General features: G+C 45.1%; 2 protein-coding genes across 3 annotated transcripts in view; one reads left to right on the forward strand and one right to left on the reverse strand.

Moving 5' to 3' along the window:
• The first annotated feature begins 1,146 nt into the window (after positions 1–1,146).
• On the forward strand, positions 1,147–22,309 carry acaa1 (acetyl-CoA acyltransferase 1). Of its 2 annotated transcripts, XM_071414052.1 has the most exons (12): positions 1,147–1,541; positions 9,500–9,593; positions 9,695–9,752; positions 9,839–9,918; positions 10,068–10,110; positions 10,573–10,671; positions 11,819–11,899; positions 13,702–13,892; positions 14,019–14,198; positions 15,480–15,535; positions 20,885–21,030; positions 21,162–22,309. In XM_071414052.1, exons 1-12 carry the CDS (start codon positions 1,365–1,367, stop codon positions 21,235–21,237), a joined length of 1,281 nt encoding a protein of 426 aa, XP_071270153.1. In that variant the 5' UTR covers positions 1,147–1,364; the 3' UTR covers positions 21,238–22,309. The 2 variants fall into 2 exon arrangements, 1 of the variants encoding a protein (XP_071270153.1); XR_011676510.1 differs by lacking the exon at positions 15,480–15,535 and having other exon boundaries at positions 1,202–1,541; positions 21,162–21,301.
• A 1,936-nt stretch (positions 22,310–24,245) lies between these two features.
• dlec1 (DLEC1 cilia and flagella associated protein) overlaps positions 24,246–25,871 on the reverse strand; it is a 93,833-nt gene continuing 92,207 nt past the window's right edge. Inside the window, exons 37-38 of the mRNA XM_071414053.1 lie at positions 24,972–25,092; positions 24,246–24,672 (exon numbers count right to left, since the gene is read on the reverse strand). Coding sequence (XP_071270154.1) covers positions 24,546–24,672; positions 24,972–25,092 — 248 coding nt within the window. The 3' untranslated portion in view covers positions 24,246–24,545. The remainder of the gene's footprint in view (positions 24,673–24,971; positions 25,093–25,871) is intronic.

Raw genomic sequence — 25,871 nt, forward strand, 5'->3', positions numbered from 1 at the left:
AGCACTGGTTCTGATGTCTGCAAGAACGTGAGCATAAAAAAATGATGACAGTCAAAACTGTTCGCTGCTCTGGCACCCCAATGGTGGAACAAACTCCCTCACGACGCCAGGTCAGCGGAGTCAATCACCACCTTCCGGAGACACCTGAAACCCCACCTCTTTAAGGAATACCTAGGATAGGATAAAGTAATCCTTCTAACCCCCCCCCCCCCTTAAAAGAGTTAGATGCACTATTGTAAAGTGGTTGTTCCACTGGATATCATAAGGTGAATGCACCAATTTGTAAGTCGCTCTGGATAAGAGCGTCTGCTAAATGACTTAAATGTAAATGTAATGACACTTTGAGGACTGGCTCCACAAACTGCTATCTGCTGCCCCCCGGTGGATACATGGGACCCCAGTCCGAGTAGAGACACAAACGTTTGAATTAAAGTTTAGATGTTTGTTTTTACCTTTATTTAACTGGGCAAGTCAGTTAATAACAAATTCTTATTTACAATGACGGCCTACAGAACGACAGATGTTTTACCTTGTAAGGTCGGGGATTCGATCCAGCAACCTTTCTGTTAGAGGCCCAAGGCTCTAACCACTAGGCCACCTGCCGCCCCTTATTTATTTGATTAGCTAGACATTATTGGACATGCGCATTTACATTTGGGACTGACGCTGTTTATTACGTTTCCTGAGCACTCCAGTCCTTCCCCAGAAGTATAATGCAAACGGTACCAGACCCATCTATTTCGTCCCTCCATATTTGCCGTAGCTTATCGTAACAAGGAAATATGCCAAAGTTCAGGGTCGTCACTAGTTACCACAAACGCGAAGTCCTAAACCCCCCTATTTTTTAAATGCATCTTAAAGTTTAACTTTATACCTAAATTTAACCACCATGCTAACCTTATGCCTAATCCTAACCTCAATTTGAGACCAAAAAGCACATTTTTGTTTTCATGAATTTTTACGATAGCCAATTTGGACTTTGTGGCTGTAATAACTAGTGGAAACCAAAGTTCAATGGCTGGAGACATTGGCCGTGTTCGAGAGCATCAACACCGTGATGTATCATAGGAACGTTGTAAATGACTGACTGATCTACAAATAACATTGACAAGTTATTTATGATGCAAGGTGACTTGTAGATCACTCAGCTTCGACTTGCCTTTAAAGTCGGCTGAAATGTCGAACGCTCCCAGTGTTGCAAGAGGCGAACTCTAGCCACACGATACACTGTAACAAACTCACCATTCCTGCGTAGACGCTTGCGAATAGACAGTGTTTGTGCACTGCACGGGCTTGATTGTGTTTGAATATCTGTGGATAGTTTAGCTTCAAGTATCAGTTTACTTACTTATTTTAACACCACAATGCACAGAGTAAAGGTAGTTTTTGGTCATTTATCGCCACCGAACACGTTCAAATCCCACAGTGTTCCTTTTGTCTCCGGGGTAGAATGTAGTGCTTTATCCGCCAGTCCAGATGATATAGTGGTGGTCCACGGGCTGAGGACTGCTTTCGGCAAGGCTAAAAGAGGATCTTTCAAGGTAAGGAGGACTAACGTCGCGTTTCAAAACAACTGGGAAAAAGCTCAGACTGGGAAAAATCGATTTGAATGGTGCTTCTACACCTGCATTGCTTGCTGTTTTAGGCTGGGTTTCTGTACAGCACTTTGAGATATCAGCTGATGTAAGAAGGGCTTTATAAATACATTTGATTTGATCCAACTCGGAATTCCACATCCGGAACGCGTTTCTCTTTCTAGAGCTCCGACTTCCCGAGCTGAAGATCACTGACGTCATGATTTGACCTCGTATTTTCCCGAGTTCCCAGTTGTTTTGAACGCGACAATAGCCCTTGATCATGAATCCATTCCATTAGACATACAGTACCTTCAGAAAGTATTCATACTCCTGACTTATTCCACATTTTGTTGTGTTAAAGCCTGAATTCAAAATGGATTAAAAAAATAAAGAAATCTCATCCACCTACACACAATACCCTATAACAGCGGAAATACAGGAGTATTTCCAAAATCCTTTAAAAAACATAAACATTAATATATATATATATATATATATATAATTAATATGTACATATATATATTCGTATTCAGGACATAAAGCTAATTTCTTTGCCCCATTTTTTGCAGTATTACTTTAGTGCCTTGTTGCAAACAGGATGCATGTTTTGGAATATTTGTTATTCTGTCTTTTCACTCTATCAATTAGGTTAGTATTGTGGAGTAACTGCAATGTTGTTGATCCATTCTCAGTTTTCTTTGGCAATTTTTTGTGACTTTCCTCTGACACCGCCTGATAGCAATCTTGGATGTAAGGGAGCTTGGCCCCAGTGATATACTGGGCTGTCCGCACCACCCTCTAGCGCTTTGCCATACCAAACGGTGAATCTGCCAGTCAAGATGCTTTCTGGTGCACCTGTAAAACTTTGAGGGTCCGAGGTCACATGCCAAATCTTTTCAGCCTTCTGCGGTGGAAGAGGCACTGTCGTGCCCTCTTAACATGGTCCACACACCGGCACAGTCGCTAAGTCCTTAGTGTTGTGGATGCTAAGGAACTTGAAGCTCTCGACCCGCTCCACTACAGCCTTGTCGACGAGCTCCTTGGGCTTACTGCTAAGTCTCTGACTCATCAGCGTTGTTGATCAGGCCTACCACCGCTGTGTCGTCAGAAAACTTGATGACGGTATTGGTCATGCGTGGCCACGCAGTTGTAGGTGAACAGGGAGTACAGGAGGGGACTAAGCACACACCCCTGAGGGGCCCCTGTGTTGCGGGTCAGTGTGGCAGAGGTGTTTTTGGCTACCCTCACCCCCTGGGGTTGGCCCATTAGGAAGGATCCAGTTGTAGAGGGTGGTGTACAGACCCAGTGTCCTAAGCTTGGTGATGAGATTGGTGGGGACTATGTTGTTGAACGCTGAGCTGTAGAACATCATTCTCACATAGTTATTTCCCCTCTTGTCCAGGTGGGAGATGGCAGTGTGGAGTGCGATTGAGATTGCGTCATCTGTAGATCTGTTGGGGCGGTATTTGAATTGGAGTGGGTCTAGGGTGTCTGGAATGGTGGTGTCATGACCTGCGTTTCAAAGCACTTCATAATTACAGATGATGAAAACATTGACAAAGTTGAAATTCATGCATGGCTTAACAGAAAAGACATATGTTATGTACCAACAACAAGCTGCACCATTAAGACACCAACCACTGCAACTAGTCACCGACCACTTCACCGACCACTGCAACTAGTCACCGACCACTGCAACTAGTCACCGACCACTGTAACTAGTCACCGACCACTGCAACTAGAACTAGTCACCGACCACTGCAACTAGTCACCGACCACTTCACCGACCACTGCAACTAGTCACCGACCACTGCAACTAGTCACCGACCACTGTAACTAGTCACCGACCACTGAAACTAGTCACCGACCACTGCAACTAGTCACCGACCACTGCAACTAGTCACCGACCACTGCAACTAGTCACCGACCACTGCAACTAGTCACCGACCACTGCAACTAGAACTAGTCACCGACCACTGCAACTAGAACTAGTCACCAACCACTGCAACTAGTCACCGACCACTGCAACTAGTCACCGACCACTGCAACTAGTCACCGACCACTGCAACTAGTCACCGACCACTGCAACTAGAACTAGTCACCGACCACTGCAACTAGTCACCGACCACTGCAACTAGACACCGACCACTGCAACTAGTCACCGACCACTGCAACTAGTCACCGACCACTGCAACTAGTCACCAACCACTGCAACTAGTCACTGACCACTGCAACTAGAACTTGTCACCGACCACTGCAACTAGTCACCGACCACTGCAACTAGTCACCGACCACTGCAACTAGTCACCGACCACTGCAACTAGAACTAGTCACCGACCACTGCAACTAGTCACCGACCACTGCAACTAGTCACCGACCACTGCAACTAGTCACCGACCACTGCAACTAGTCACCGACCACTGCAACTAGTCACCGACCACTGCAACTAGAACTAGTCACCGACCACTGCAACTAGTCACCGACCACTGCAACTAGAACTAGTCACCGACCACTGCAACTAGAACTAGTCACCGACCACTGCAACTAGTCACCGACCACTGCAACTAGTCACCGACCACTGCAACTAGAACTAGTCACCGACCACTGCAACTAGAACTAGTCACCGACCACTGCAACTAGTCACCAATATAATTTGGAATGTAGCAACTAGTGATGTGCGTGTGAGCTGTTTGTTCACCCGCCTGCAATTTCTAATAACCCATCTTCAACCGCTGACTATATGTGATAAAGTGAAACTCAGAGGTCCAGACCGTAACCCGCTAATATAGAACATGTGCTGTACAGTCAGAGACGGTGGAACATCTTGACAGGCCTATGTTTCTGCTTCTGGTTTCTGACGTTTTAACTATTTGTTAATCAACTTGTCTATAATTAGATGCATGCAGCTTTTCTTCGGTCATTACTTGTTGACCTAGAAGACTAAATAAACCCGTATGTCATGAATGAATGCTTCAATCTAGTTGACATCTGTAAAGTTTTTCTCATCTCTGCTTCTCTTACACACCAAATACATTTAGAGACGCTACCACCTTCACATGCGTAGATCTATGGGCGTGCGCTAGGTGGAGTCAGATTTTCTTTTTGCTGGTCCAGACTCCCATATAGCAACATTCACAAGGGGGCGACAGGTTTTCTTGTTGTCTTCTCATTTGTAGTGGAAGCAAAAGAGGAGTTTCTCTTTCTTGCCTCGTCTTCCCTTGCTAGCAATTTGGATTAACACTGCAAGCTAGCTAGCCTTTTTGCTTCCCACATCTCCATGTGAAATAATCAGATTTATAATTAAATAATATGCCCTGGCAAATATTATTCTACTTGCCAGTGTAACCTACAACATTATCCTGATTTGATATGTTGATTCAATGTATTCGCTCCCATATCAGCAAAAAAAAAAGATTCATCATATTTTTGTCACATAGAAAAGAAGCACATGTCGATCTGTTTTCACGTTTCAAAATAGAATAATGTTATCACTTCTAAACCATCATTTTTTGGGGGATTCTAATAAGGCTACATAATGGTAATTGTTTGAACAGGCGCTGAGATTATATTTGGTTATCGATACAAAATAGGCTGCTTATTTAACGCCAAGCTAAACCAAGACGGCAATCTTGAAGTTGAAGTGACTTTAAAGTTAGCTTCCCACATCGGCATGTGACATAATCAGATTTATAATTAAATAATATGCAAATGTTCTTATACTTGCCAGTGTAATTTACAACGTCCCAGTTTGATATGTTGATTCAATGTATTCACTCCCATATCAGCTTTAAAATGTTTTGGTCACAGAGAAAAAGCACATCTCGCAACTGATTTTAACAACAACCTGGAATCACTAGTTATTACTTATAAACAAAAATACTAAATATAAACGCAACAGGTAAAGTGTTGGTCCCATGTTTCATGAGCTGAAATAAAAGATCCCAGAAATGTTCCAGACACACAAGAAGCTTTTTTCCCTCAAATTTTGTGCACAAATTTGTTTACATCCCTGTTAGTGAGCATTTCTCCTTTGCCAAGATAACATATCCACTTGGCAGGTGTGACATATGAAGAAGGCACTGAATAATCTCAGCGATTGTTCAAATAATAAACCAAACAACATTAAAGCCTTATTATACTGAACAAAAATATAAACGTAACATGCAACAATTTCAACCATTTTAAATTGAAGTACATTTATTTAGACACTAATCTATGGATTTCATATGACTGGGAATACAAAATAAAGTAGAGGTGTAACAGTATAACTTTAGTCCGTCCCCTCGCCCCGACACGGGCGCGAACCAGGGACCCTCTGCACACATCGACAACGGTCACCCACGAAGCGTCGTTACCCATCGCTCCACAAAAGCCGCGGCCCTTGCAGAGCAAGGGGAAACCCTACTTAAGTCTCAGAGCAAGTGACGTAACTGATTGAAATGCTAGTAGCGCGTACCCGCTAACTAGCTAGCCCACGAAGCATCGTTACCCATCGCTCCACAAAGGCCACGGCCCTTGCAGAGCAAGGGGAAACCCTACTTAAGTCTCAGAGCAAGTGACGTAACTGATTGAAATGCTAGTAGCGCGTACCCGCTAACTAGCTAGCCATTTCACATCCGTTACAGAGGCTTGGATCAGAAAACCAGTCAGTATCTGTTGTAACCACCGTTTGCCTCATGCAACGTGTCACATCACCTTTTCATGATCAGGCTGTTGATTGTGGCCTGTGGAATGTTGTCCCCCTCTTCAATGGCTGTGCAAAGTTGCGGGAACTGGAACACGCTGTCGTACACGTTGATCCAGAGCATCCCAAACATGCTCAATGGGTGGCATGCCTGGTGAGTATGCAGGCCATCGAAGAACTGGGACATCTTCAGATATTGTATACAGATCCTTGCGGCATGGGGCCGTGCATTATCATGCTGAAACATGAGGTGGTGGCGGCGGATGAATGTAACGGCAATGGGCCTCAGGATCTCGTCACTGTATCTCTGTGCATTCAAATTGCCATTGTTAAAATGCAATTGTGTTCGTTTATACCTACCCATACCATAACGCCGCCGCCACCATGAGGCACTCTGTTGACATCCGTAAACGGCTCGCCCACACAACGCCAGACACGTGGACTGCGGTTGTGAGGCCCGGTTGGGCGTACTGCCAAATTCTCGAAAAATACGTTGGATGCGGCTCATGGTAGAGAATTGAACATTACAATTCTCTGGCAACAGATCTGGTGGACATTCCTGCGGTCAGCATGCCAATTTCCCGCTCCCTCAAAACTTGACATCTGTGGCATTGTGTTGTGACAAAACGGCACATTTTAGTGTGACCTTTTATTGTCCCCAGCACAAGGCGATTGGACAAAAACCTAACCACTTCAATGACTAATTTATCTGAACGGGGGAAAAAACCACCACCAAATTCACTGAGAATACAAACAGTATGTTGAACAAACAATGCTCCACGTCCCAGCTTTATAGTGCATTTACATTTAAGTCATTTAGCAGACGCTCTTATCCAGAGCGACTTACAAATTGGTGCATTCACCTTATGACATCCAGTGGAACGGCCACTTTACAATAGTGCATCTAAATCTTTTAAGGGGGGGGGGGAGTGAGAAGGATTACTTTATCCTATCCTAGGTATTCCTTAAAGAGGTGGGGTTTCAGGTGTCTCCGGAAGGTGGTGATTGACTCCGCTGTCCTGGCGTCGTGAGGGAGTTTGTTCCACCATTGGGGGGCCAGAGCAGCGAACAGTTTTGACTGGGCTGAGCGGGAACTGTACTTCCTCAGTGGTAGGGAGGCGAGCAGGCCAGAGGTGGATGAACGCAGTGCCCTTGTTTGGGTGTAGGGCCTGATCAGAGCCTGGAGGTACTGAGGTGCCGTTCCCCTCACAGCTCCGTAGGCAAGCACCATGGTCTTGTAGCGGATGCGAGCTTCAACTGGAAGCCAGTGGAGAGAGCGGAGGAGCGGGGTGACGTGAGAGAACTTGGGAAGGTTGAACACCAGACGGGCTGCGGCGTTCTGGATGAGTTGTAGGGGTTTAATGGCACAGGCAGGGAGCCCAGCCAACAGCGAGTTGCAGTAATCCAGACGGGAGATGACAAGTGCCTGGATTAGGACCTGCGCCGCTTCCTGTGTGAGGCAGGGTCGTACTCTGCGGATGTTGTAGAGCATGAACCTACAGGAACGGGCCACCGCCTTGATGTTGGTTGAGAACGACAGGGTGTTGTCCAGGATCACGCCAAGGTTCTTAGCGCTCTGGGAGGAGGACACAATGGAGTTGTCAACCGTGATGGCGAGATCATGGAACGGGCAGTCCTTCCCCGGGAGGAAGAGCAGCTCCGTCTTGCCGAGGTTCAGCTTGAGGTGGTGATCCGTCATCCACACTGATATGTCTGCCAGACATGCAGAGATGCGATTCGCCACCTGGTCATCAGAAGGGGGAAAGGAGAAGATTAGTTGTGTGTCGTCTGCATAGCAATGATAGGAGAGACCATGTGAGGTTATGACAGAGCCAAGTGACTTGGTGTATAGCGAGAATAGGAGAGGGCCTAGAACAGAGCCCTGGGGGACACCAGTGGTGAGAGCACGTGGTGAGGAGACAGATTCTCGCCACGCCACCTGGTAGGAGCGACCTGTCAGGTAGGACGCAATCCAAGCGTGGGCCGCGCCGGAGATGCCCAACTCGGAGAGGGTGGAGAGGAGGATCTGATGGTTCACAGTATCGAAGGCAGCCGATAGGTCTAGAAGGATGAGAGCAGAGGAGAGAGAGTTAGCTTTAGCAGTGCGGAGCGCCTCCGTGATACAGAGAAGAGCAGTCTCAGTTGAATGACTAGTCTTGAAACCTGACTGATTTGGATCAAGAAGGTCATTCTGAGAGAGATAGCGGGAGAGCTGGCCAAGGACGGCACGTTCAAGAGTTTTGGAGAGAAAAGAAAGAAGGGATACTGGTCTGTAGTTGTTGACATCGGAGGGATCGAGTGTAGGTTTTTTCAGAAGGGGTGCAACTCTCGCTCTCTTGAAGACGGAAGGGACGTAGCCAGCGGTCAGGGATGAGTTGATGAGCGAGGTGAGGTAAGGGAGAAGGTCTCCGGAAATGGTCTGGAGAAGAGAGGAGGGGATAGGGTCAAGCGGGCAGGTTGTTGGGCGGCCGGCCGTCACAAGACGCGAGATTTCATCTGGAGAGAGAGGGGAGAAAGAGGTCAGAGCACAGGGTGGGGCAGTGTGAGCAGAACCAGCGGTGTCGTTTGACTTAGCAAACGAGGATCGGATGTCGTCGACCTTCTTTTCAAAATGGTTGACGAAGTCATCTGCAGAGAGGGAGGAGGGGGGGGGGGGGGGGAGGAGGATTCAGGAGGGAGGAGAAAGTGGCAAAGAGCTTCCTGGGGTTAGAGGCAGATGCTTGGAATTTAGAGTGGTAGAAAGTGGCTTTAGCAGCAGAGACAGAAGAGGAAAATGTAGAGAGGAGGGAGTGAAAGGATGCCAGGTCCGCAGGGAGGCGAGTTTTCCTCCATTTCCGCTCGGCTGCCCGGAGCCCTGTTCTCCGGGCAGTGCTGGTCAAACATGGAGAACTGACACTGTGTACTGGCTGTTGGGGTTAATGTGGGGTTTGGAGGGTCCATTGGTGCTTCTGACCATGTCTTAATCATTGTTAAGGGATTTGGTCCAAATCAGACTTTAGCTGCTATAGTTATTGAATATTATATGAATCCTATAAACAATTTGGGTGCAATCAATTAGCTTAATTTCTCAAAGTGTAATCTTTCAACAAAATAATGTTTCAGAAATGGTAATCGTATCTGTTTCTAACTACAGAAACTATTTGAGAACAATCTGAGATGGTTGGTGTCAAATCCTCTTCTGCTTTGTGAGGTGGAATGAACCATGTGTAACTCAATGGTCTGTCTGTCTGTCTGTCAGGACACCACTCCAGACGAGCTGTTGAGTTGTGTGATGACAGCGGTCCTGGTAGATGTGGGACTGTCACCTGAGAGACTAGGGGACATCTGTGTGGGTGAGTAATCAATGGCTACCTACCTCATAGAAGACATATGATAAGGGTTTGTACGTCATGTTTAATGTATACTTTAGCACTAATGTTTTTCTGCCCTCTAGGTAATGTTCTGCAGCCTGGGGCAGGTGCTCTCATGGCCAGAGTGGCTCACTTCCTCAGGTGAGTCTGCCTTACTGTTAGATACGACACACAGGCAAATAGAATGGCACTGAATGGTTTTAACCAGGAATGTATGGCTTTCCTAGTGAGTTCCCAGAGACTGTCCCTGTCTACACCGTCAACAGGATGTGTTCCTCTGGACTACAGGCTCTGTTCAACATCGCAGGTAATAATCCCACATATTACAGTGTGTAGGCCTATGTAACTAGATGAACTCTTCAGCCCTCATTTGTGGCTACAAACTCCATCTTTAGGAACTATCACACCACCATGATAGAGTTGATTTAGTTAACATGTGTTCTCTCTATGTTCCAGGAGCCATCAGGAGTGGGTCATATGATATGGGTCTGGCCTGTGGGTTAGTATAGTCTCCTGTTTTAACCTTGTATGCCTGAAGAATGGATCCTATTTCACTCTTAATATAAAGTACAGGTTCCTGAACAGTATAGAAGTTGAACCTATAACCTGCCGACACAGTCCAGGTTCCTGAACAGTATAGAAGTTGAACCTATAACCTGCCGAAACAGTCCAGGTTCCTAAACAGTATAGAAGTTGAACCTATAACCTGCCGAAACAGTCCAGGTTCCTAAACAGTATAGAAGTTGAACCTATAACTTGCCGACCCAGTCCAGGTTCCTGAACAGTATAGAAGTTGAACCTATAACATGCCGACACAGTCCAGGTTCCTGAACAGTATAGAAGTTGAACCTATAACCTGCCGACACAGTCCAGGTTCCTGAACAGTATAGAAGTTGAACCTATAACCTGCCGAAACAGTCCAGGTTCCTGAATGGCTACTGTTATTTTGTCTTGTCTCCAGAGTGGAGAGCATGTCTCTGCGGGACGCTGGGGAACCAGGCGATGTGAGCTCCAGACTTATGGACTACGAGAAGGCTAGAGACTGTGTCATACCTATGGGGTAAGGTTGTGCATAACCATTTATATGAATTATGGCTAGGCTATATGATGCTATGTGAATTATGGCTAGGCTATATGATGCTATGTGAATTATGGCTAGGCTATATGATGCTATGTGAATTATGGCTAGGCTATATGATGCTATGTGAATTATGGCTAGGCTATATGATGCTATGTGAATTATGGCTAGGCTATATGATGCTATGTGAATTATGGCTAGGCTATATGATGCTATGTGAATTATGGCTAGGCTATATGATGCTATGTGAATTATGGCTAGGCTATATGATGCTATGTGAATTATGGCTAGGTTATATGATGCTATGTGAATTATGACTAGGCTATATGATGCTATGTGAATTATGGCTAGGCTATATGATGCTATGTGAATTATGGCTAGGCTATATGATGCTATGTGAATTATGGCTAGGCTATATGATGCTATATGAATTATGGCTAGGCCAGATGATACTATATGAATTATGGCTAGGCTATATGATGCTATATGAATTATGGCTAGGCTATATGATGCTATGTGAATTATGGCTAGGCCAGATGATGCTATATGAATTATGGCTAGGCTATATGATGCCATATGATTTGCATCTACAAATCTAGCGGCAATGTCGTTGACAAAGGCTGATTTGAAAGTTTCACAGAGAACTTGAAATGGAGGTTGGGTATTGTAAGTTTGCAACAACGTGTCCAGTTAATGCTAGCTCAGTGTGTTATTCCCCTGTTCCTCTGAACACAGTACATTAGCATCAGTTAGAATACAGAAGGTTTCCCTGTTCCTCTGAACACAGTACATTAGCATCAGTTATAATACAGAATATTCCCCTGTTCCTCTGAACACATTACATTATCAGCAGTTAGAATACAGAAAGTTTTTCTGACCTTAGCCCCATGCAGCATTTATTCTGACTCAGATTAGTCTCACAGTGGAACACAGTGGTAACCATAGTAACAGGGGTTGTGCTTGTGATCGGTCACTGCTCTCTGTACCACATGGTACTACTACTACTGTGAATATCAATTGAGCACCTCTCTGTAGGACTGACTGCAGTGGTGTCATGTTGTCTGTGTTGATAATGTGCCCGGGCTGCGGTGTGTGTCACCATATAATAATCTGTGTGTTTCGGCGGCAGCATCACCTCCGAGAATGTGGCAGAGCGGTTCGGTGTCTCCAGAGAGAAGCAGGATGCATTCGCCTTCAGCTCTCAGCAGAAGTAAGAGAATTATAATATTACCATGGAGCTGTTATCCCCTCTGATATAATATTACCATGGAGCTGTTATCCCCTCTGATATAATATTACCATGGAGCTGTTATCCACTCTGATATAATATTACCATGGAGCTGTTATCCACTCTGATATAATATTACCATGGAGCTGTTATCCACTCTGATATAATATTACCATGGAGCTGTTATCCCCTCTGATATAATATTACCATGGAGCTGTTATCCCCTCTGATATAATATTACCATGGAGCTGTTATCCCCTCTGATATAATATTACCATGGAGCTGTTATCCCCTCTGATATAATATTACCATGGAGCTGTTATCCCCTCTGATATAATATTACCATGGATCTGTTATCCCCTCTGATATAATATTACCATGGAGCTGTTATCCCCTCTGTTATAATATTACCATGGAGCTGTTATCCCCTCTGATATAATATTACCATGGAGCTGTTATCCCCTCTGATATAATATTACCATGGAGCTGTTATCCCCTCTGATATAATATTACCATGGAGCTGTTATCCACTCTGATATAATATTACCATGGAGCTGTTATCCCCTCTGATATAATATTACCATGGAGCTGTTATCCCCTCTGTTATAATATTACCATGGAGCTGTTATCCCCTCTGTTATAATATTACCATGGAGCTGTTATCCACTCTGATATAATATTACCATGGAGCTGTTATCCACTCTGTTATAATATTACCATGGAGCTGTTATCCCCTCTGATATAATATTACCATGGAGCTGTTATCCCCTCTGATATAATATTACCATGGAGCTGTTATCCCCTCTGATATAATATTACCATGGAGCTGTTATCCCCTCTGATATAATATTACCATGGAGCTGTTATCCACTCTGATATAATATTACCATGGAGCTGTTATCCACTCTGATATAATATTACCATGGAGCTGTTATCCCCTCTGATATAATATTACCATGGAGCTGTTATCCCCTCTGATATAATATTACCATGGAGCTGTTATCCACTCTGATATAATATTACCATGGAGCTGTTATCCACTCTGATATAATATTACCATGGAGCTGTTATCCACTCTGATATAATATTACCATGGAGCTGTTATCCACTCTGATATAATATTACCATGGAGCTGTTATCCACTCTGATATAATATTACCATGGAGCTGTTATCCACTCTGATATAATATTACCATGGAGCTGTTATCCACTCTGATATAATATTACCATGGAGCTGTTATCCACTCTGATATAATATTACATGGAGCTGTTATCCACTGATATAATATTACCATGGAGCTGTTATCCACTCTCCAGCAGTAGTTATGGGGTGCGTCCCAAATGGCACCCTATAGTGCACTACTTTTGACCAGAGCCCTATAGTGCACTACTTTTGACCAGAGCCCTATAGTGCACTACTTTTGACCAGAGCCCTATAGTGCACTACTTTTGACCAGAGCCCTATAGTGCACTACTTTTGACCAGAGCCCTATAGTGCACTACTTTTGACCAGAGCCCTATAGTGCACTACTTTTGACCAGAGCCCTATAGTGCACTACTTTTGACCAGAGCCCTATAGTGCACTACTTTTGACCAGAGCCCTATAGTGCACTACTTTTGACCAGAGCCCTATAGGGCACTACTTTTGACCAGAGCCCTATAGTGCACTACTTTTGACCAGAGCCCTATAGTGCACTACTTTTGACCAGAGCCCTATAGTGCACTAGAGATGTATTCAGTGCCCTGTTCTTCCAGACAGCCTCTAACTCTCAGCCTCCTCCCAGGGCCAGCCAGGCTCAGAAGCAGGGGATATTTGACCAGGAGATCTGCCCAGTAACCACAAAGTTTGTTGACGAGGACGGCTCTGAACGTACGGTTACCGTAACCAAGGACGATGGGATCCGGCCCGGTACCACGCTGGCGGGGCTGACCAAACTCCGAGGGGCTTTCAAACCTGACGGCAGTACCACCGCAGGTGGGGAGATCACACACACACACACACACACACACACACACACACACACACACACACACACACACACACACACACACACTCCCCATCTCTCTGCCCCAGCTGATGTGGTCCTCTCCCCTGGTCCAGGTAACTCCAGCCAGGTGAGTGACGGTGCAGCAGCGGTGCTGGTGGGCAGGAGGTCCGTGGTGGAGTCCCTGTCTCTGCCAGTCCTGGGGGTGCTGAAGGCCAGTGCTGTGGTGGGGGTACCCCCTGACGTCATGGGTATCGGACCAGCCTATGCCATCCCTGCTGCTCTGAGGCAGGCCGGTGAGTACAGACCACTCCAGGTCTTTAGAGCTTGGATTATGTCCACATGGACGTCTTCTATATGTTAGTGCACATGACATTTAGTTCTGGGTGGTTCTGGGTGGTAGTGGTTCTGGGTGGTAGTGGTTCTGGGTGGTAGTGGTTCTGGGTGATAGCGGTTCTGGGTGGTAGTGGTTCTGGTAGTGGTTCTGGGTGGTAGTGGATCTGGGTGGTTCTGGGTGGTAGCGGTTCTGGGTGGTTCTGGGTGGTAGCGGTTCTGGGTGGTAGAGGTTCTGGGTCGTTCTGGGTGGTAGCGGTTCTGGGTGGTTCTGGGTGGTAGTGGTTCTGGGTGGTAGTGGTTCTGGGTGGTTCTGGGTGGTAGCGGTTCTGGGTGGTAGCGGTTCTGGGTGGTTCTGGGTGGTAGAGGTTCTGGGTGGTAGAGGTTCTGGGTGGTAGCGGTTCTGGGTGGTAGTGGTTCTGGTAGTGGTTCTGGGTGATACTGGATCTGGCTGGTTCTGGGTGGTAGCGGTTCTGGGTGGTTCTGGGTGGTAGCGGTTCTGGGTGGTAGTGGTTCTGGGTGGTAGTGGTTCTGGTAGTGGTTCTGGGTGGTAGTGGATCTGGGTGGTTCTGGGTGGTAGTGGTTCTGGGTGGTAGAGGTTCTGGGTCGTTCTGGGTGGTAGCGGTTCTGGGTGGTTCTGGGTGGTAGTGGTTCTGGGTGGTAGCGGTTCTGGGTGGTTCTGGGTGGTAGCGGTTCTGGGTGGTAGAGGTTCTGGGTGGTAGTGGTTCTGGTAGTGGTTCTGGGTGGTAGTGGATCTGGGTGGTTCTGGGTGGTAGCGGTTCTGGGTGGTAGAGGTTCTGGGTCGTTCTGGGTGGTAGCGGTTCTGGGTGGTAGCGGTTCTGGGTGGTTCTGGGTGGTAGTGGTTCTGGGTGGTAGCGGTTCTGGGTGGTAGCGGTTCTGGGTGGTTCTGGGTGGTAGAGGTTCTGGGTGGTAGCGGTTCTGGGTGGTAGCGGTTCTGGGTGGTAGTGGATCTGGGTGGTTCTGGGTGGTAGCGGTTCTGGGTGGTTCTGGGTGGTAGCGGTTCTGGGTGGTTCTGGGTGGTAGCGGTTCTGGGTGGTAGCGGTTCTGGGTGGTAGCGGTTCTGGGTGGTAGCGGTTCTGGGTGGTAGCGGTTCTGGGTCATAGCGGTTCTGGGTGGTTCTGGGTGGTAGTGGTTCTGGGTGGTAGCGGTTCTGGCATTCCGGACACCTTTTGATTTATCTGTTCTGCTAAAACGTTTTTTAACGAACTCCGTCATCTCCTCAGGTCTGACTGTAGCTGATATTGATGTGTTTGAAATCAACGAGGCGTTCGCCAGCCAGGTGAGTCTCTGTATAGAGTAGTAGTACTTTGGACACAGACTGACAGACACAGACTGACAGCCTTGTTCCTCTCTAAGTTTCAAGGGCCTTATTGCTTTTATAATAACGGTTTTCAACCTATTGAAAGGAAGACGAACTACATTTTTTTATAAAATGTCATTTTAATTTATAGTCTCGGGCAAAAGCCAGTTGTTGGTTCTGAAGTTGCTAACCAACAGGCTGGTCTCTAATTCTATTCTCATGTTTTGATCCAGTCGCTCATTCTATTCATTCCACATTGCTATGCTAAACACATCATTGGCATTTAGCTACCTAGCAGAGGTTCAATGATGATGAAAGGAAAGGGGTATACCTTACATTTACATTTAAGTCATTTAGCAGACGCTCTTATCCAGAGCGACTTACAAATTGGTGCATTCACCTTATGATATCCAGTGGAACAACCACTTTACAATAGTGCATCTAACTCTTTTAAGGGGGGGGGGGGGGGTTAGAAGGATTACTTTATCCTATCCTAGGTATTCCTTAAAGAGGTGGGGTTTCAGGTGTCTCCGGAAGGTGGTGATTGACTCCGCTGACCTGGCGTCGTGAGGGAGTTTGTTCCACCATTGGGGTGCCAGAGCAGCGAACAGTTTTGACTGGGCTGAGCGGGAACTGTACTTCCTCAGAGGTAGGGAGGCGAGCAGGCCAGAGGTGGATGAACGCAGTGCCCTTGTTTGGGTGTAGGGCCTGATCAGAGCCTGAAGGTACGGAGGTGCCGTTCCCCTCACAGCTCCGTAGGCAAGCACCATGGTCTTGTAACGGATGCGAGCTTCAACTGGAAGCCAGTGGAGAGAGCGGAGGAGCGGGGTGACGTGAGAGAACTTGGGAAAGTTGAACACCAGACGGGCTGCGGCATTCTGGATGAGTTGTAGGGGTTTAATGGCACAGGCAGGGAGCCCAGCCAACAGCGAGTTGCAGTAATCCAGACGGGAGATGACAAGTGCCTGGATTAGGACCTGCGCCGCTTCCTGCGTGAGGCAGGGTCGTACTCTGCGAATGTTGTAGAGCATGAACCTACAGGAACGGGTCACCGCCTTGATGTTAGTTGAGAACGACAGGGTGTTGTCCAGGATCACGCCAAGGTTCTTAGCACTCTGGGAGGAGGACACAATGGAGTTGTCAACCGTGATGGCGAGATCATGGAACGGGCAGTCCTTCCCCGGGAGGAAGAGCAGCTCCGTCTTGCCGAGGTTCAGCTTGAGGTGGTGATCCGTCATCCACACTGATATGTCTGCCAGACATGCAGAGATGCGATTCACCACCTGGTTATCAGAGGGGGGAAAGGAGAAGATTAATTGTGTGTCGTCTGCATAGCAATGATAGGAGAGACCATGTGAGGATATGACAGAGCCAAGTGACTTGGTGTATAGCGAGAATAGGAGAGGGCCTAGAACAGAGCCCTGGGGGACACCAGTGGTGAGAGCACGTGGTGCGGAGACAGATTCTCGCCACGCCACCTGGTAGGAGCGACCTGTCAGGTAGGACGCAATCCAAGCGTACCTGTTATAATTATCATTCTGTCGTTCTACCCCTGAACAAGGCAGTTAATCCACTGTTCCCATGTAGTCCGTCATTGTAAATAAGGATTTGTTCTTAACTGACTTGCCGAGTTAAATGACTATACCTTGATTTCAACAAGGAACACAGACTGAGACCAAGGTCTCTTTTACAGCTGGGCCCTGCGTATACATGTTTACACATACAGTTTAGGTACAATGATAAGAAATTACACAAGATGAAACAAAACGATCACAGATAACACAAAAAATCATCCCAACCGTGAAGGACGGGGGTGGCAGCATCATGTTGTGGGGGTGCTTTGCTGCAGGAGGGACTGGTGCACTTCACAAAATAGATGGCATCATGAGGATGGAAAATTAGGTGGATATATTGAAGCAACATCTCAAGACATCAGTCAGGAAGTTAAAGCTTGGTTGCAAATGGGTCTTCCAAATGGACAATGACCCCAAGCATACTTCCAAAGTTGTGGCAAAATGGCTAAAGGACAACAAAGTCAAGGTATTGGAGAGGCCATCACAAAGCCCTGACGTCAATCCTATAGAAACTTTGTGGGCAGAACTGAAAAAGCGTGTGTGCGCAAGGAGGCCTACCAACCTGACTCAGTTACACCAGCTCTGTCAGGAGGAATGGGCCAAAATTCACCCAACTTATTGTGGGAAGCTTGTGGAAGGCTATTAGCAACGTTTGACCCAAGTTAAACAATTTAAAGGCAATGCTACCAAATTATAATTGAGTGTATGTAAACTTCTGACCCACTGGGAATGTGATGAAAGAAATAAAGCTGAAATAAATCATTCACTCTACTATTAGTCTGACATTTCACATTCTTAAAATAAAGTGGTGATCCTAAATGACCTAAGACAGAGTTTTTACTAGGATTAAATGTCAGGAATTGTGAAAAACTGAGTTTAAATGTATTTGGCTAAGGTGTATGTAAACTTCCAACTTCAACTGTAGGTTATTCCCCTAATAGCACAAGAACTTGCATTACCCAAAGCCGTTACAAGCAATGCAAAAGTAGAAATCCTCCAATAAATGTTTCAAATGGGCGACAGGGGGACAAGAGTCTCAAGTTTAAGTTTGGTCAACAGGCTATTCCATAAGCAAGATGCATGTTGAGGAAAACAGGAACAGGAAAAGGCAGCCATACCCAACTCTGTGGAGATCGCAGGGACCTCAAGTGTAATCCATGTTGAGACCTGGTTTTAGGAATTATAATTATAATATTGATATTGATTAATATTGATGATAAATAAGAAGGTAGTTTATTCAGAAGTGCTTTATAGACAAACACGAGAGCATGTTGTTCTCGTCTCACGGACAACGAAGTCCAACCCACATTATGATATAAAACACAGTTGTAACGGGTGTTCTCCTCCTCTTCGCTTGAAGAGGAGGAGTAGGGATTGGACCAAAGAGCAGCGTTGTTATATGACATAATGAATTTATTAAAGTAAAGACGAAAACACACGAAAACACTTTAACAAACTACAAAACAACAAACGACACAGACCGACCTGAACATAAGAACTTACATATACACGAAGAACGCACGAACAGGTACAGACTACAAACAAACCGAAACAGTCCCGTGTGGCGCTACAAACACAGACACAGGAGACAACCACCCACAACAAACAATGTGAAACAACCTACCTTAATATGGTTCTCAATCAGAGGAAACGTAAAACACCTGCCTCTAATTGAGAACCATATCAGGTAACCCATTAACCAACATAGAAACACATAACATAGAATACCCACCCCAACTCACGCCCTGACCAACTAAACACATAAAAAAAACAAAGAAAACAGGTCAGGAACGTGACACACAGTGGTGACTTCTGTAGCTAGCATCCGTAATAAACGTAAGTGCGCAATGATAAGTAGCATCCAGCGATTTAAGTGTTGATGCCGTAGCATGTAGATAATATCCCCATCTATAATATCCCCATCTATAATATCCCCATCTATAGCATGCATGTAAATAATATCTCCATCTATAATATCCCCATCTATAATATCCCCATCTATAATATCCCCATCTATAGCATGCATGTAAATAATATCTCCATCTATAATATCTCCATCTATAATATCTCCATCTATAATATCCCCATCTATAATATCCCCATCTATAATATCCCCATCTATAGCATGCATGTAAATAATATCTCCATCTATAATATCTCCATCTATAATATCTCCATCTATAATATCCCCATCTATAATATCCCCATCTATAGCATGCATGTAAATAATATCTCAATCTATAATATCTCCATCTATAATATCTCCATCTATAATATCCCCATCTATAATATCCCCATCTATAATATCCCCATCTATAGCATGCATGTAAATAATATCTCCATCTATAATATCTCCATCTATAATATCTCCATCTATAATATCCCCATCTATAATATCCCCATCTATAGCATGCATGTAAATAATATCCCCATAATCTATAACAGACATAAAAGTTGCTTGCACAATTTGTCTTCTATCTGTAGAGGACAAACATGTCCTGTTTCTATAGAGAAAGCCTAGCTTGATTTTTACCGGTTACAAAGTTTGTCAACATGCATTTTAAAAGACAGTTTATCACCCAGCCATATCCCTAAGTATTTATACGCAGAGACCTGATTAATTCGAGAGCCATCTAAGCTCGTAAGTGCAAGTGTATTTTCAGCCAACTTTTTGGACCTATTAACAATCCTAAAATGTGTTTTCTTTGCATTTGAATCAATCAATGCAGTTCAATCAATCGATACCTAGTCAGTTGTACAACTGAATGCATTCAACTGAAATGTGTCTTCCGCATTTAACCCAACCTCTGAATCAGAGAAGTGAGGGGGGGCTGCCTTAATCGACATCCACGTCGTCGGCGCCCGGGGAACAGTGGGTTTACTGCCTTGCTCAGGTGCAGAATGACAGATGTTTACCTCGTCAGCTCGGGGATTTGATCCAGCAACCTTTCGGTTACTGGCCCAACGCTCCTACCCACCAGGCTACCTGCCTCCCCGAGAGACAAGAACTTCAATAAATAATGATTTATTAAATCATTTCTAAATGGGCAACAAACTTCAGCAAATAATGATTAAATAAAGAATTTATAAATAGGCAAAAGCCAGCTAGCTGATTGTCAAGTCAATAAGATAATTATGGAGGACAGCAGAGGTGTATTTGGAGGGCAAATTGTTCAGGATAATGTCTATGAGGGTGCCAATGTTTACGGATTTAGAGTTGTACCTGGTGGGTTCCTTGATAATTTATGTGAGATTGAGGGCATCTAGCTTAGATTGTAGGACGACCGGGGTGTTAAGCATGTCCCAATTTAGGTCACCTAACAGAATGAACTCTGAAGATAGGGGGCAATCAATTCACATATGGTGTCCAGGGCACAGCTGGGAGCTGAGGGGGGTCTATAACAGGCGGCAACAGTGAGAGACTTATTTCTGGAGAGATACATTTTTTTAATTAGAAGCTCGAACTGTTTGGGCACAGACCTGGATAGTATGATAAAACTCTGCAGGCTATCTCTGCAGTAGATTGCAACTCCTCCCCCTTTGGCAGTTCTATCTTGACGGAAAATGCTGTAGTTGGAAACCTCTGAATTTTTGGTGGCCTTTCTAAGCCAGGATTCAGACACGGCTAGGACATCAGGGTTGGCGGAGTGTGCTAAAGCAGTGAGTAAAATAAACTTAGAGAGGAGGTAAAGATAAACCCTTGAATGAGTAGGTCTGTCCAAACGTTTGACTGTTTTGACTATGTGTGTCCCAGGCTGTGTATTGCGTAGAGAAGCTGGGGATCCCCCTGGAGAAGGTGAACCCTAACGGAGGAGCCATCGCCCTGGGTCACCCTCTGGGCTGCACCGGGGCCCGCCAGGTTGTCACCCTGCTCAACGAACTCAAACGCAGGGGCAGGAGGTAAGGATATGTCTAGTCTCATCGAATCCTCAATCGTATTTCCTCTTGTCCTAGATCTACTATATAGTCTAGAAAGTAGTCTCATCCCCACCCCTAGCCTTGCTTACCATAACCCATGTTGTGTTCCCCAGGGCCTATGGCGTGGTGTCCATGTGTATCGGAACAGGGATGGGAGCTGCAGCAGTGTTTGAGTACCCTGGACCTTAGAAGGAGCTGATCAATAATAATATTGATGAAGGGCTTAAACTGTGATGCTTCTTACACCTTTGACAGAATCCGCCGTTGATTAACTGTTGAGGTGTTCCTGCCCTGACTATTGAGTACTGACAGTTTGTCAGCTGTGTGATTCATCACAGAGTGCATGTATTTACATTCCATATAAATGACGGCACGAGAACTGACTGGTTCATCATTCCGTAGATTACTGTATGTTAATTCCTTGCCAAAGTCTGATAAATCTTTTAAGTGCCTTGCATTTCAGGAAAGCAATGCATCATTGTGCTTTGATACACCGCTGTACAAATCAATCTGTAAATATGTGATTTAGTTTGACATTTTCAATGTTAGGGGCTGAAAGGGTGATATAGAATAACATGGGGTAGAATAGTTAGGAGATATGGAATAACATGAGGTAGAATAGTTAGGTGATATAGAATAACATGGGGTAGAATAGTTAGGTGATATGGAATAACATGGGGTAGAATAGTTAGGAGATGGTGATATGGAATAACATGGGGTAGAATAGTTAGGTGATGGTAATATGGAATAACATGGGGTAGATTAGTTAGATGGTGATATGGAATAACATGGGGTAGAATAGTTAGGTGATATGGAATAACATGGGGTAGAATAGTTAGGAGATGGTGATATGGAATAACATGGGGTAGAATAGTTAGGAGATGGTGATATGGAATAACATGAGGTAGAATAGTTAGGAGATATGGAATAACATGGGGTAGAATAGTTAGGAGATGGTAATATGGAATAACATGGGGTAGAATAGTTAGAAGGTGATATGGAATAACATGAGGTAGAATAGTTAGGAGATGGTAATATGGAATAACATGGGGTAGATTAGTTAGAAGGTGATATGGAATAACATGAGGTAGAATAGTTAAGCACTATTTGCACGGGACTAGTATTACTAGAGAACGTTGGTTATGTAATTATTACTCTAGAATGTTCATTATCCCAGAGGATGACTGGGATGGGATTAGTTTTTCCAAACTGACCCCTGTAATTCTTACTTTTTTCCAATAAATTCACAGTTATGACAGAAGCCTGGAGTTGTTTTTCTAGGCTTGAAGATATTTCAACATGTCCAGGCAGTAACAGGCTACACTGATAACTTGAGCTTCGTTCCCAAGTTTCAAAACCATCTTTGGTATAATGTTGCCATAATATTTGAATTGAGGAAGTGTGATCATAATCATTAGGATATTTTAGCGGTCCGCCGTAAAATACATCCTAAATGCCCCCAGCCTTCAGATGGGAGTAAACTGTACATCCTAAATGCCCCCGGCCTTCATATGGGAGTAAACAGTACATCCTAAATGCCCCCAGCCTTCAGATGGGAGTAAACAGTACATCCTAAATGCCCCCAGCCTTCAGATGGGAGTAAACAGAACATCCTAAATGCCCCCCAGCCTTCAGATGGGAGTAAACAGAACATCCTAAATGCCCCCTGCCTTCAGATGGGAGTAAACAGTACATCCTAAATGCCTCCAGCCTTCAGATGGGAGTAAACAGTACATCCTAAATGCCCCCAGCCTTCAGATGGGAGTAAACAGTACATCCTAAATGCCCCCCAGCCTTCAGATGGGAGTAAACAGTACATCCTAAATGCCCCCAGCCTTCAGATGGGAGTAAACAGTACATCCTAAATGCCTCCAGCCTTCAGATGGGAGTAAACAGTACATCCTAAATGCCCCCGGCCTTCAAATGGGAGTAAACAGTACATCCTAAATGCCCCCAGCCTTCAGATGGGAGTAAACAGTACATCCTAAATGCCCCCAGCCTTCAGATGGGAGTAAACAGTACATCCTAAATGCCCCCAGCCTTCAGATGGGAGTAAACAGTACATCCTAAATGCCCCCAGCCTTCAGATGGGAGTAAACAGTACATCCTAAATGCCCCCAGCCTTCAGATGGGAGTAAACAGTACATCCTAAATGCCTCCAGCCTTCAGATGGGAGTAAACAGTACATCCTAAATGCCCCCAGCCTTCAGATGGGAGTAAACAGTACATCCTAAATGCCCCCAGCCTTCAGATGGGAGTAAACAGTACATCCTAAATGCCCCCAGCCTTCAGATGGGAGTAAACAGTACATCCTAAATGCCCCCAGCCTTCAGATGGGAGTAAACAGTACATCCTAAATGCCCCCAGCCTTCAGATGGGAGTAAACAGTACATCCTAAATGCCCCCAGCCTTCAGATGGGAGTAAACAGTACTTGATCTGTGTTTTTATGCTCTGGATGAGAAAGGGAACTTGTTCCAAACGGTTAGGTCAGTTGTATGATGCTTTCCCTTCTATTAACAGAGTTGCATTAAATAGGCACAATATTTTTTAGTGATGCGTTTGACGATGCTCAATTCATTCACACAAAATGTATGCCAAACATACCCTCGTAAAACTGACCATCCTACCGATCCTCGACTTCGGCGATGTCTTTTATAAAATAGCCTCCAACACTCTACTCAGCAAATTGGATGCAGTCTATCACAGTGCCATCCGTTTTGTCACCAAAGCCCCATATACTACCCACCACTGCGACCTGTACACTCTCGTTGGCTGGTCCTCGCTTCATACTCGTCGCCAAACCCACTGGCTACAGGTCATCTACAAGTCTCTGCTAGGTAAAGCCCCGCCTTATCTCAGCTCACTGGTCACCATAGCAGCACGCGCTCCAGCAGGTATTTCTCACTGGTCATCCCCAAAGCCAGCACCTGATTGGCCGCCTTTCCTTCGACAATGTCCTTTTTGCCTGACTTCCAACGTTTTCTTCCTTTTTCCAAAGTATTTACATTCTTTGATAAATGTGGTATCAGATGCAGGTCTTTCTGTTCAGAATACCAGTATTATAAATCATCTTTGACCTTGGACCTCTGGACAGAACATGCTGGACAGACCAGTTGATAGTGAGTTGTGTTCTAACAGTCCATTGAAAGCTCTAGGTCAGCGTAATGCTCAATAAAAACACAGAAACACTTGTGAATAGTTGAATTGTTCATTTCCATAAACCAACAACGTACACAGTAACATCTGAGGGGAGGACAGCTCCAAGTAATGGCTGGAACAGAGCAAACGGAATGGCATCAATACCATGTGTTTGATGTATTTAATGCCATTCCACCCATTTTGCTCCAGTCATTACCACGAGCCCATTCTCCCTAATTAAGGTGCCACCAACCTCCTGTGCTATTCACAAAGTACAACACGTGATAAATACATGCAAAGAGTGCACAAAACTGTTGACAGTGTTCTCAGGTTAAAGTCCTGTCCTCTGAGACTCCTGCTAAATGTCGGCTAGTAGAGACACAAATCTCTCGTGGAAGGAGCCGCGTCCCTGGACGTGTAGAGATAAGGGGGGCTCCCCCAGGACCCCCTCCACTACGGCTGTGGCTTGGAACTCCCTCTCGTTGCTACAGGAGACAAATTAGACTTGGTAGAGAACCAGTAATGATAGAGTTATATTGTCAGAAATATGTAACCAAACCATATAGAGAAATATGTCTCTGGTATGTAATAAACAGTAATACAGTAGTAGATGTGGTTATTTCGGTGTTACCTGGCCGTTGAGCTGATCTGTAGGGGCTGTGTGTTAGTTAGGGGTAGTTACCTGGCTGTTGAGCTGGTCTGTAGGGGCTGTGTGTTAGTTAGGGGTAGTTACCTGGCTGTTTAGCTGGTCTGTAGGGGCTGTGTGTTAGTTAGGGGTAGTTACCTAGCAGTGAAACTGATCTGTAGGGGCTGTGTGCAAGAGGAGACAGGATACTCCAACGGCTTCAGGACCCCACAGTCAGGAGTCACTCTGAACTCTGACCCTTCCTCCTCCTCACCAGAGTCTGCAGACAAAGACAGAGTTAACATACCATCACCAATCACAGGTGCATTTTACACCCTTTCTGGTTTGTTTGAAATCAATCGCATGCTTTTTGAATTGTATAATTTCCCCAGTACATTTCAGCGTCAGATGGAACCAAAATAACGATATCACTGGTGCTCCCATCTTCAAAAAAGTTACGAGTACCACATTAAATGTATTTTTTATTGATTGAGATGCAGCCTATATTGGACCTTTTATTAATACATTTTAGAATAAGGCTGTATCATAACAAAATGTTGAAAAAGTCAAGGGGTCTGAATACTTTCCGAATGCCCTGTACAGTGAGGGAAAAAAGTATTTGATCCCCTGCTGATTTTGTACGTTTGCCCACTGACAAAGAAATGATCAGTCTATAATTTTAATGGTAGGTTTATTTGAACAGTGAGAGACAGAATAACAACAAAAAAATCCAGAAAAACGCATGTCAAAAACGTTATAAATTGATTTGCATTTTAATGAGGGAAATAAGTATTTGACCCCCTCTCAATCAGAAAGATTTCTGGCTCCCAGGTGTCTTTCATACAGGTAACGAGCTGAGATTAGGAGCACACTCTTAAAGGGAGTGCTCCTAATCTCAGTTTCTTACCTGTATAAAAGACACCTGTCCACAGAAGCAATCAATCAATCAGATTCCAAACTCTCCACCATGGCCAAGACCAAAGAGCTCTCCAAGGATGTCAGGGACAAGATTGTAGATCTACACAAGGCTGGAATGGGCTACAAGACCATTGCCAAGCA

This window comes from Salvelinus alpinus, chromosome 8, assembly GCF_045679555.1.
Source record: "Salvelinus alpinus chromosome 8, SLU_Salpinus.1, whole genome shotgun sequence".
Classification (NCBI taxonomy): domain Eukaryota; kingdom Metazoa; phylum Chordata; class Actinopteri; order Salmoniformes; family Salmonidae; genus Salvelinus; species Salvelinus alpinus.

Coding starts and splice junctions, on each gene's coding strand:
- acaa1 (XM_071414052.1), top strand. CDS start 1,365: ATGCACAGAGTAAAGGTAGTTTTTGGTCATTTATCGCCACCGAACACG. Junction 1,542..9,499: donor CTAAAAGAGGATCTTTCAAG/GTAAGGAGGACT, acceptor TCTGTCTGTCAG/GACACCACTCCAGACGAGCT. Junction 9,594..9,694: donor ACTAGGGGACATCTGTGTGG/GTGAGTAATCAA, acceptor TCTGCCCTCTAG/GTAATGTTCTGCAGCCTGGG.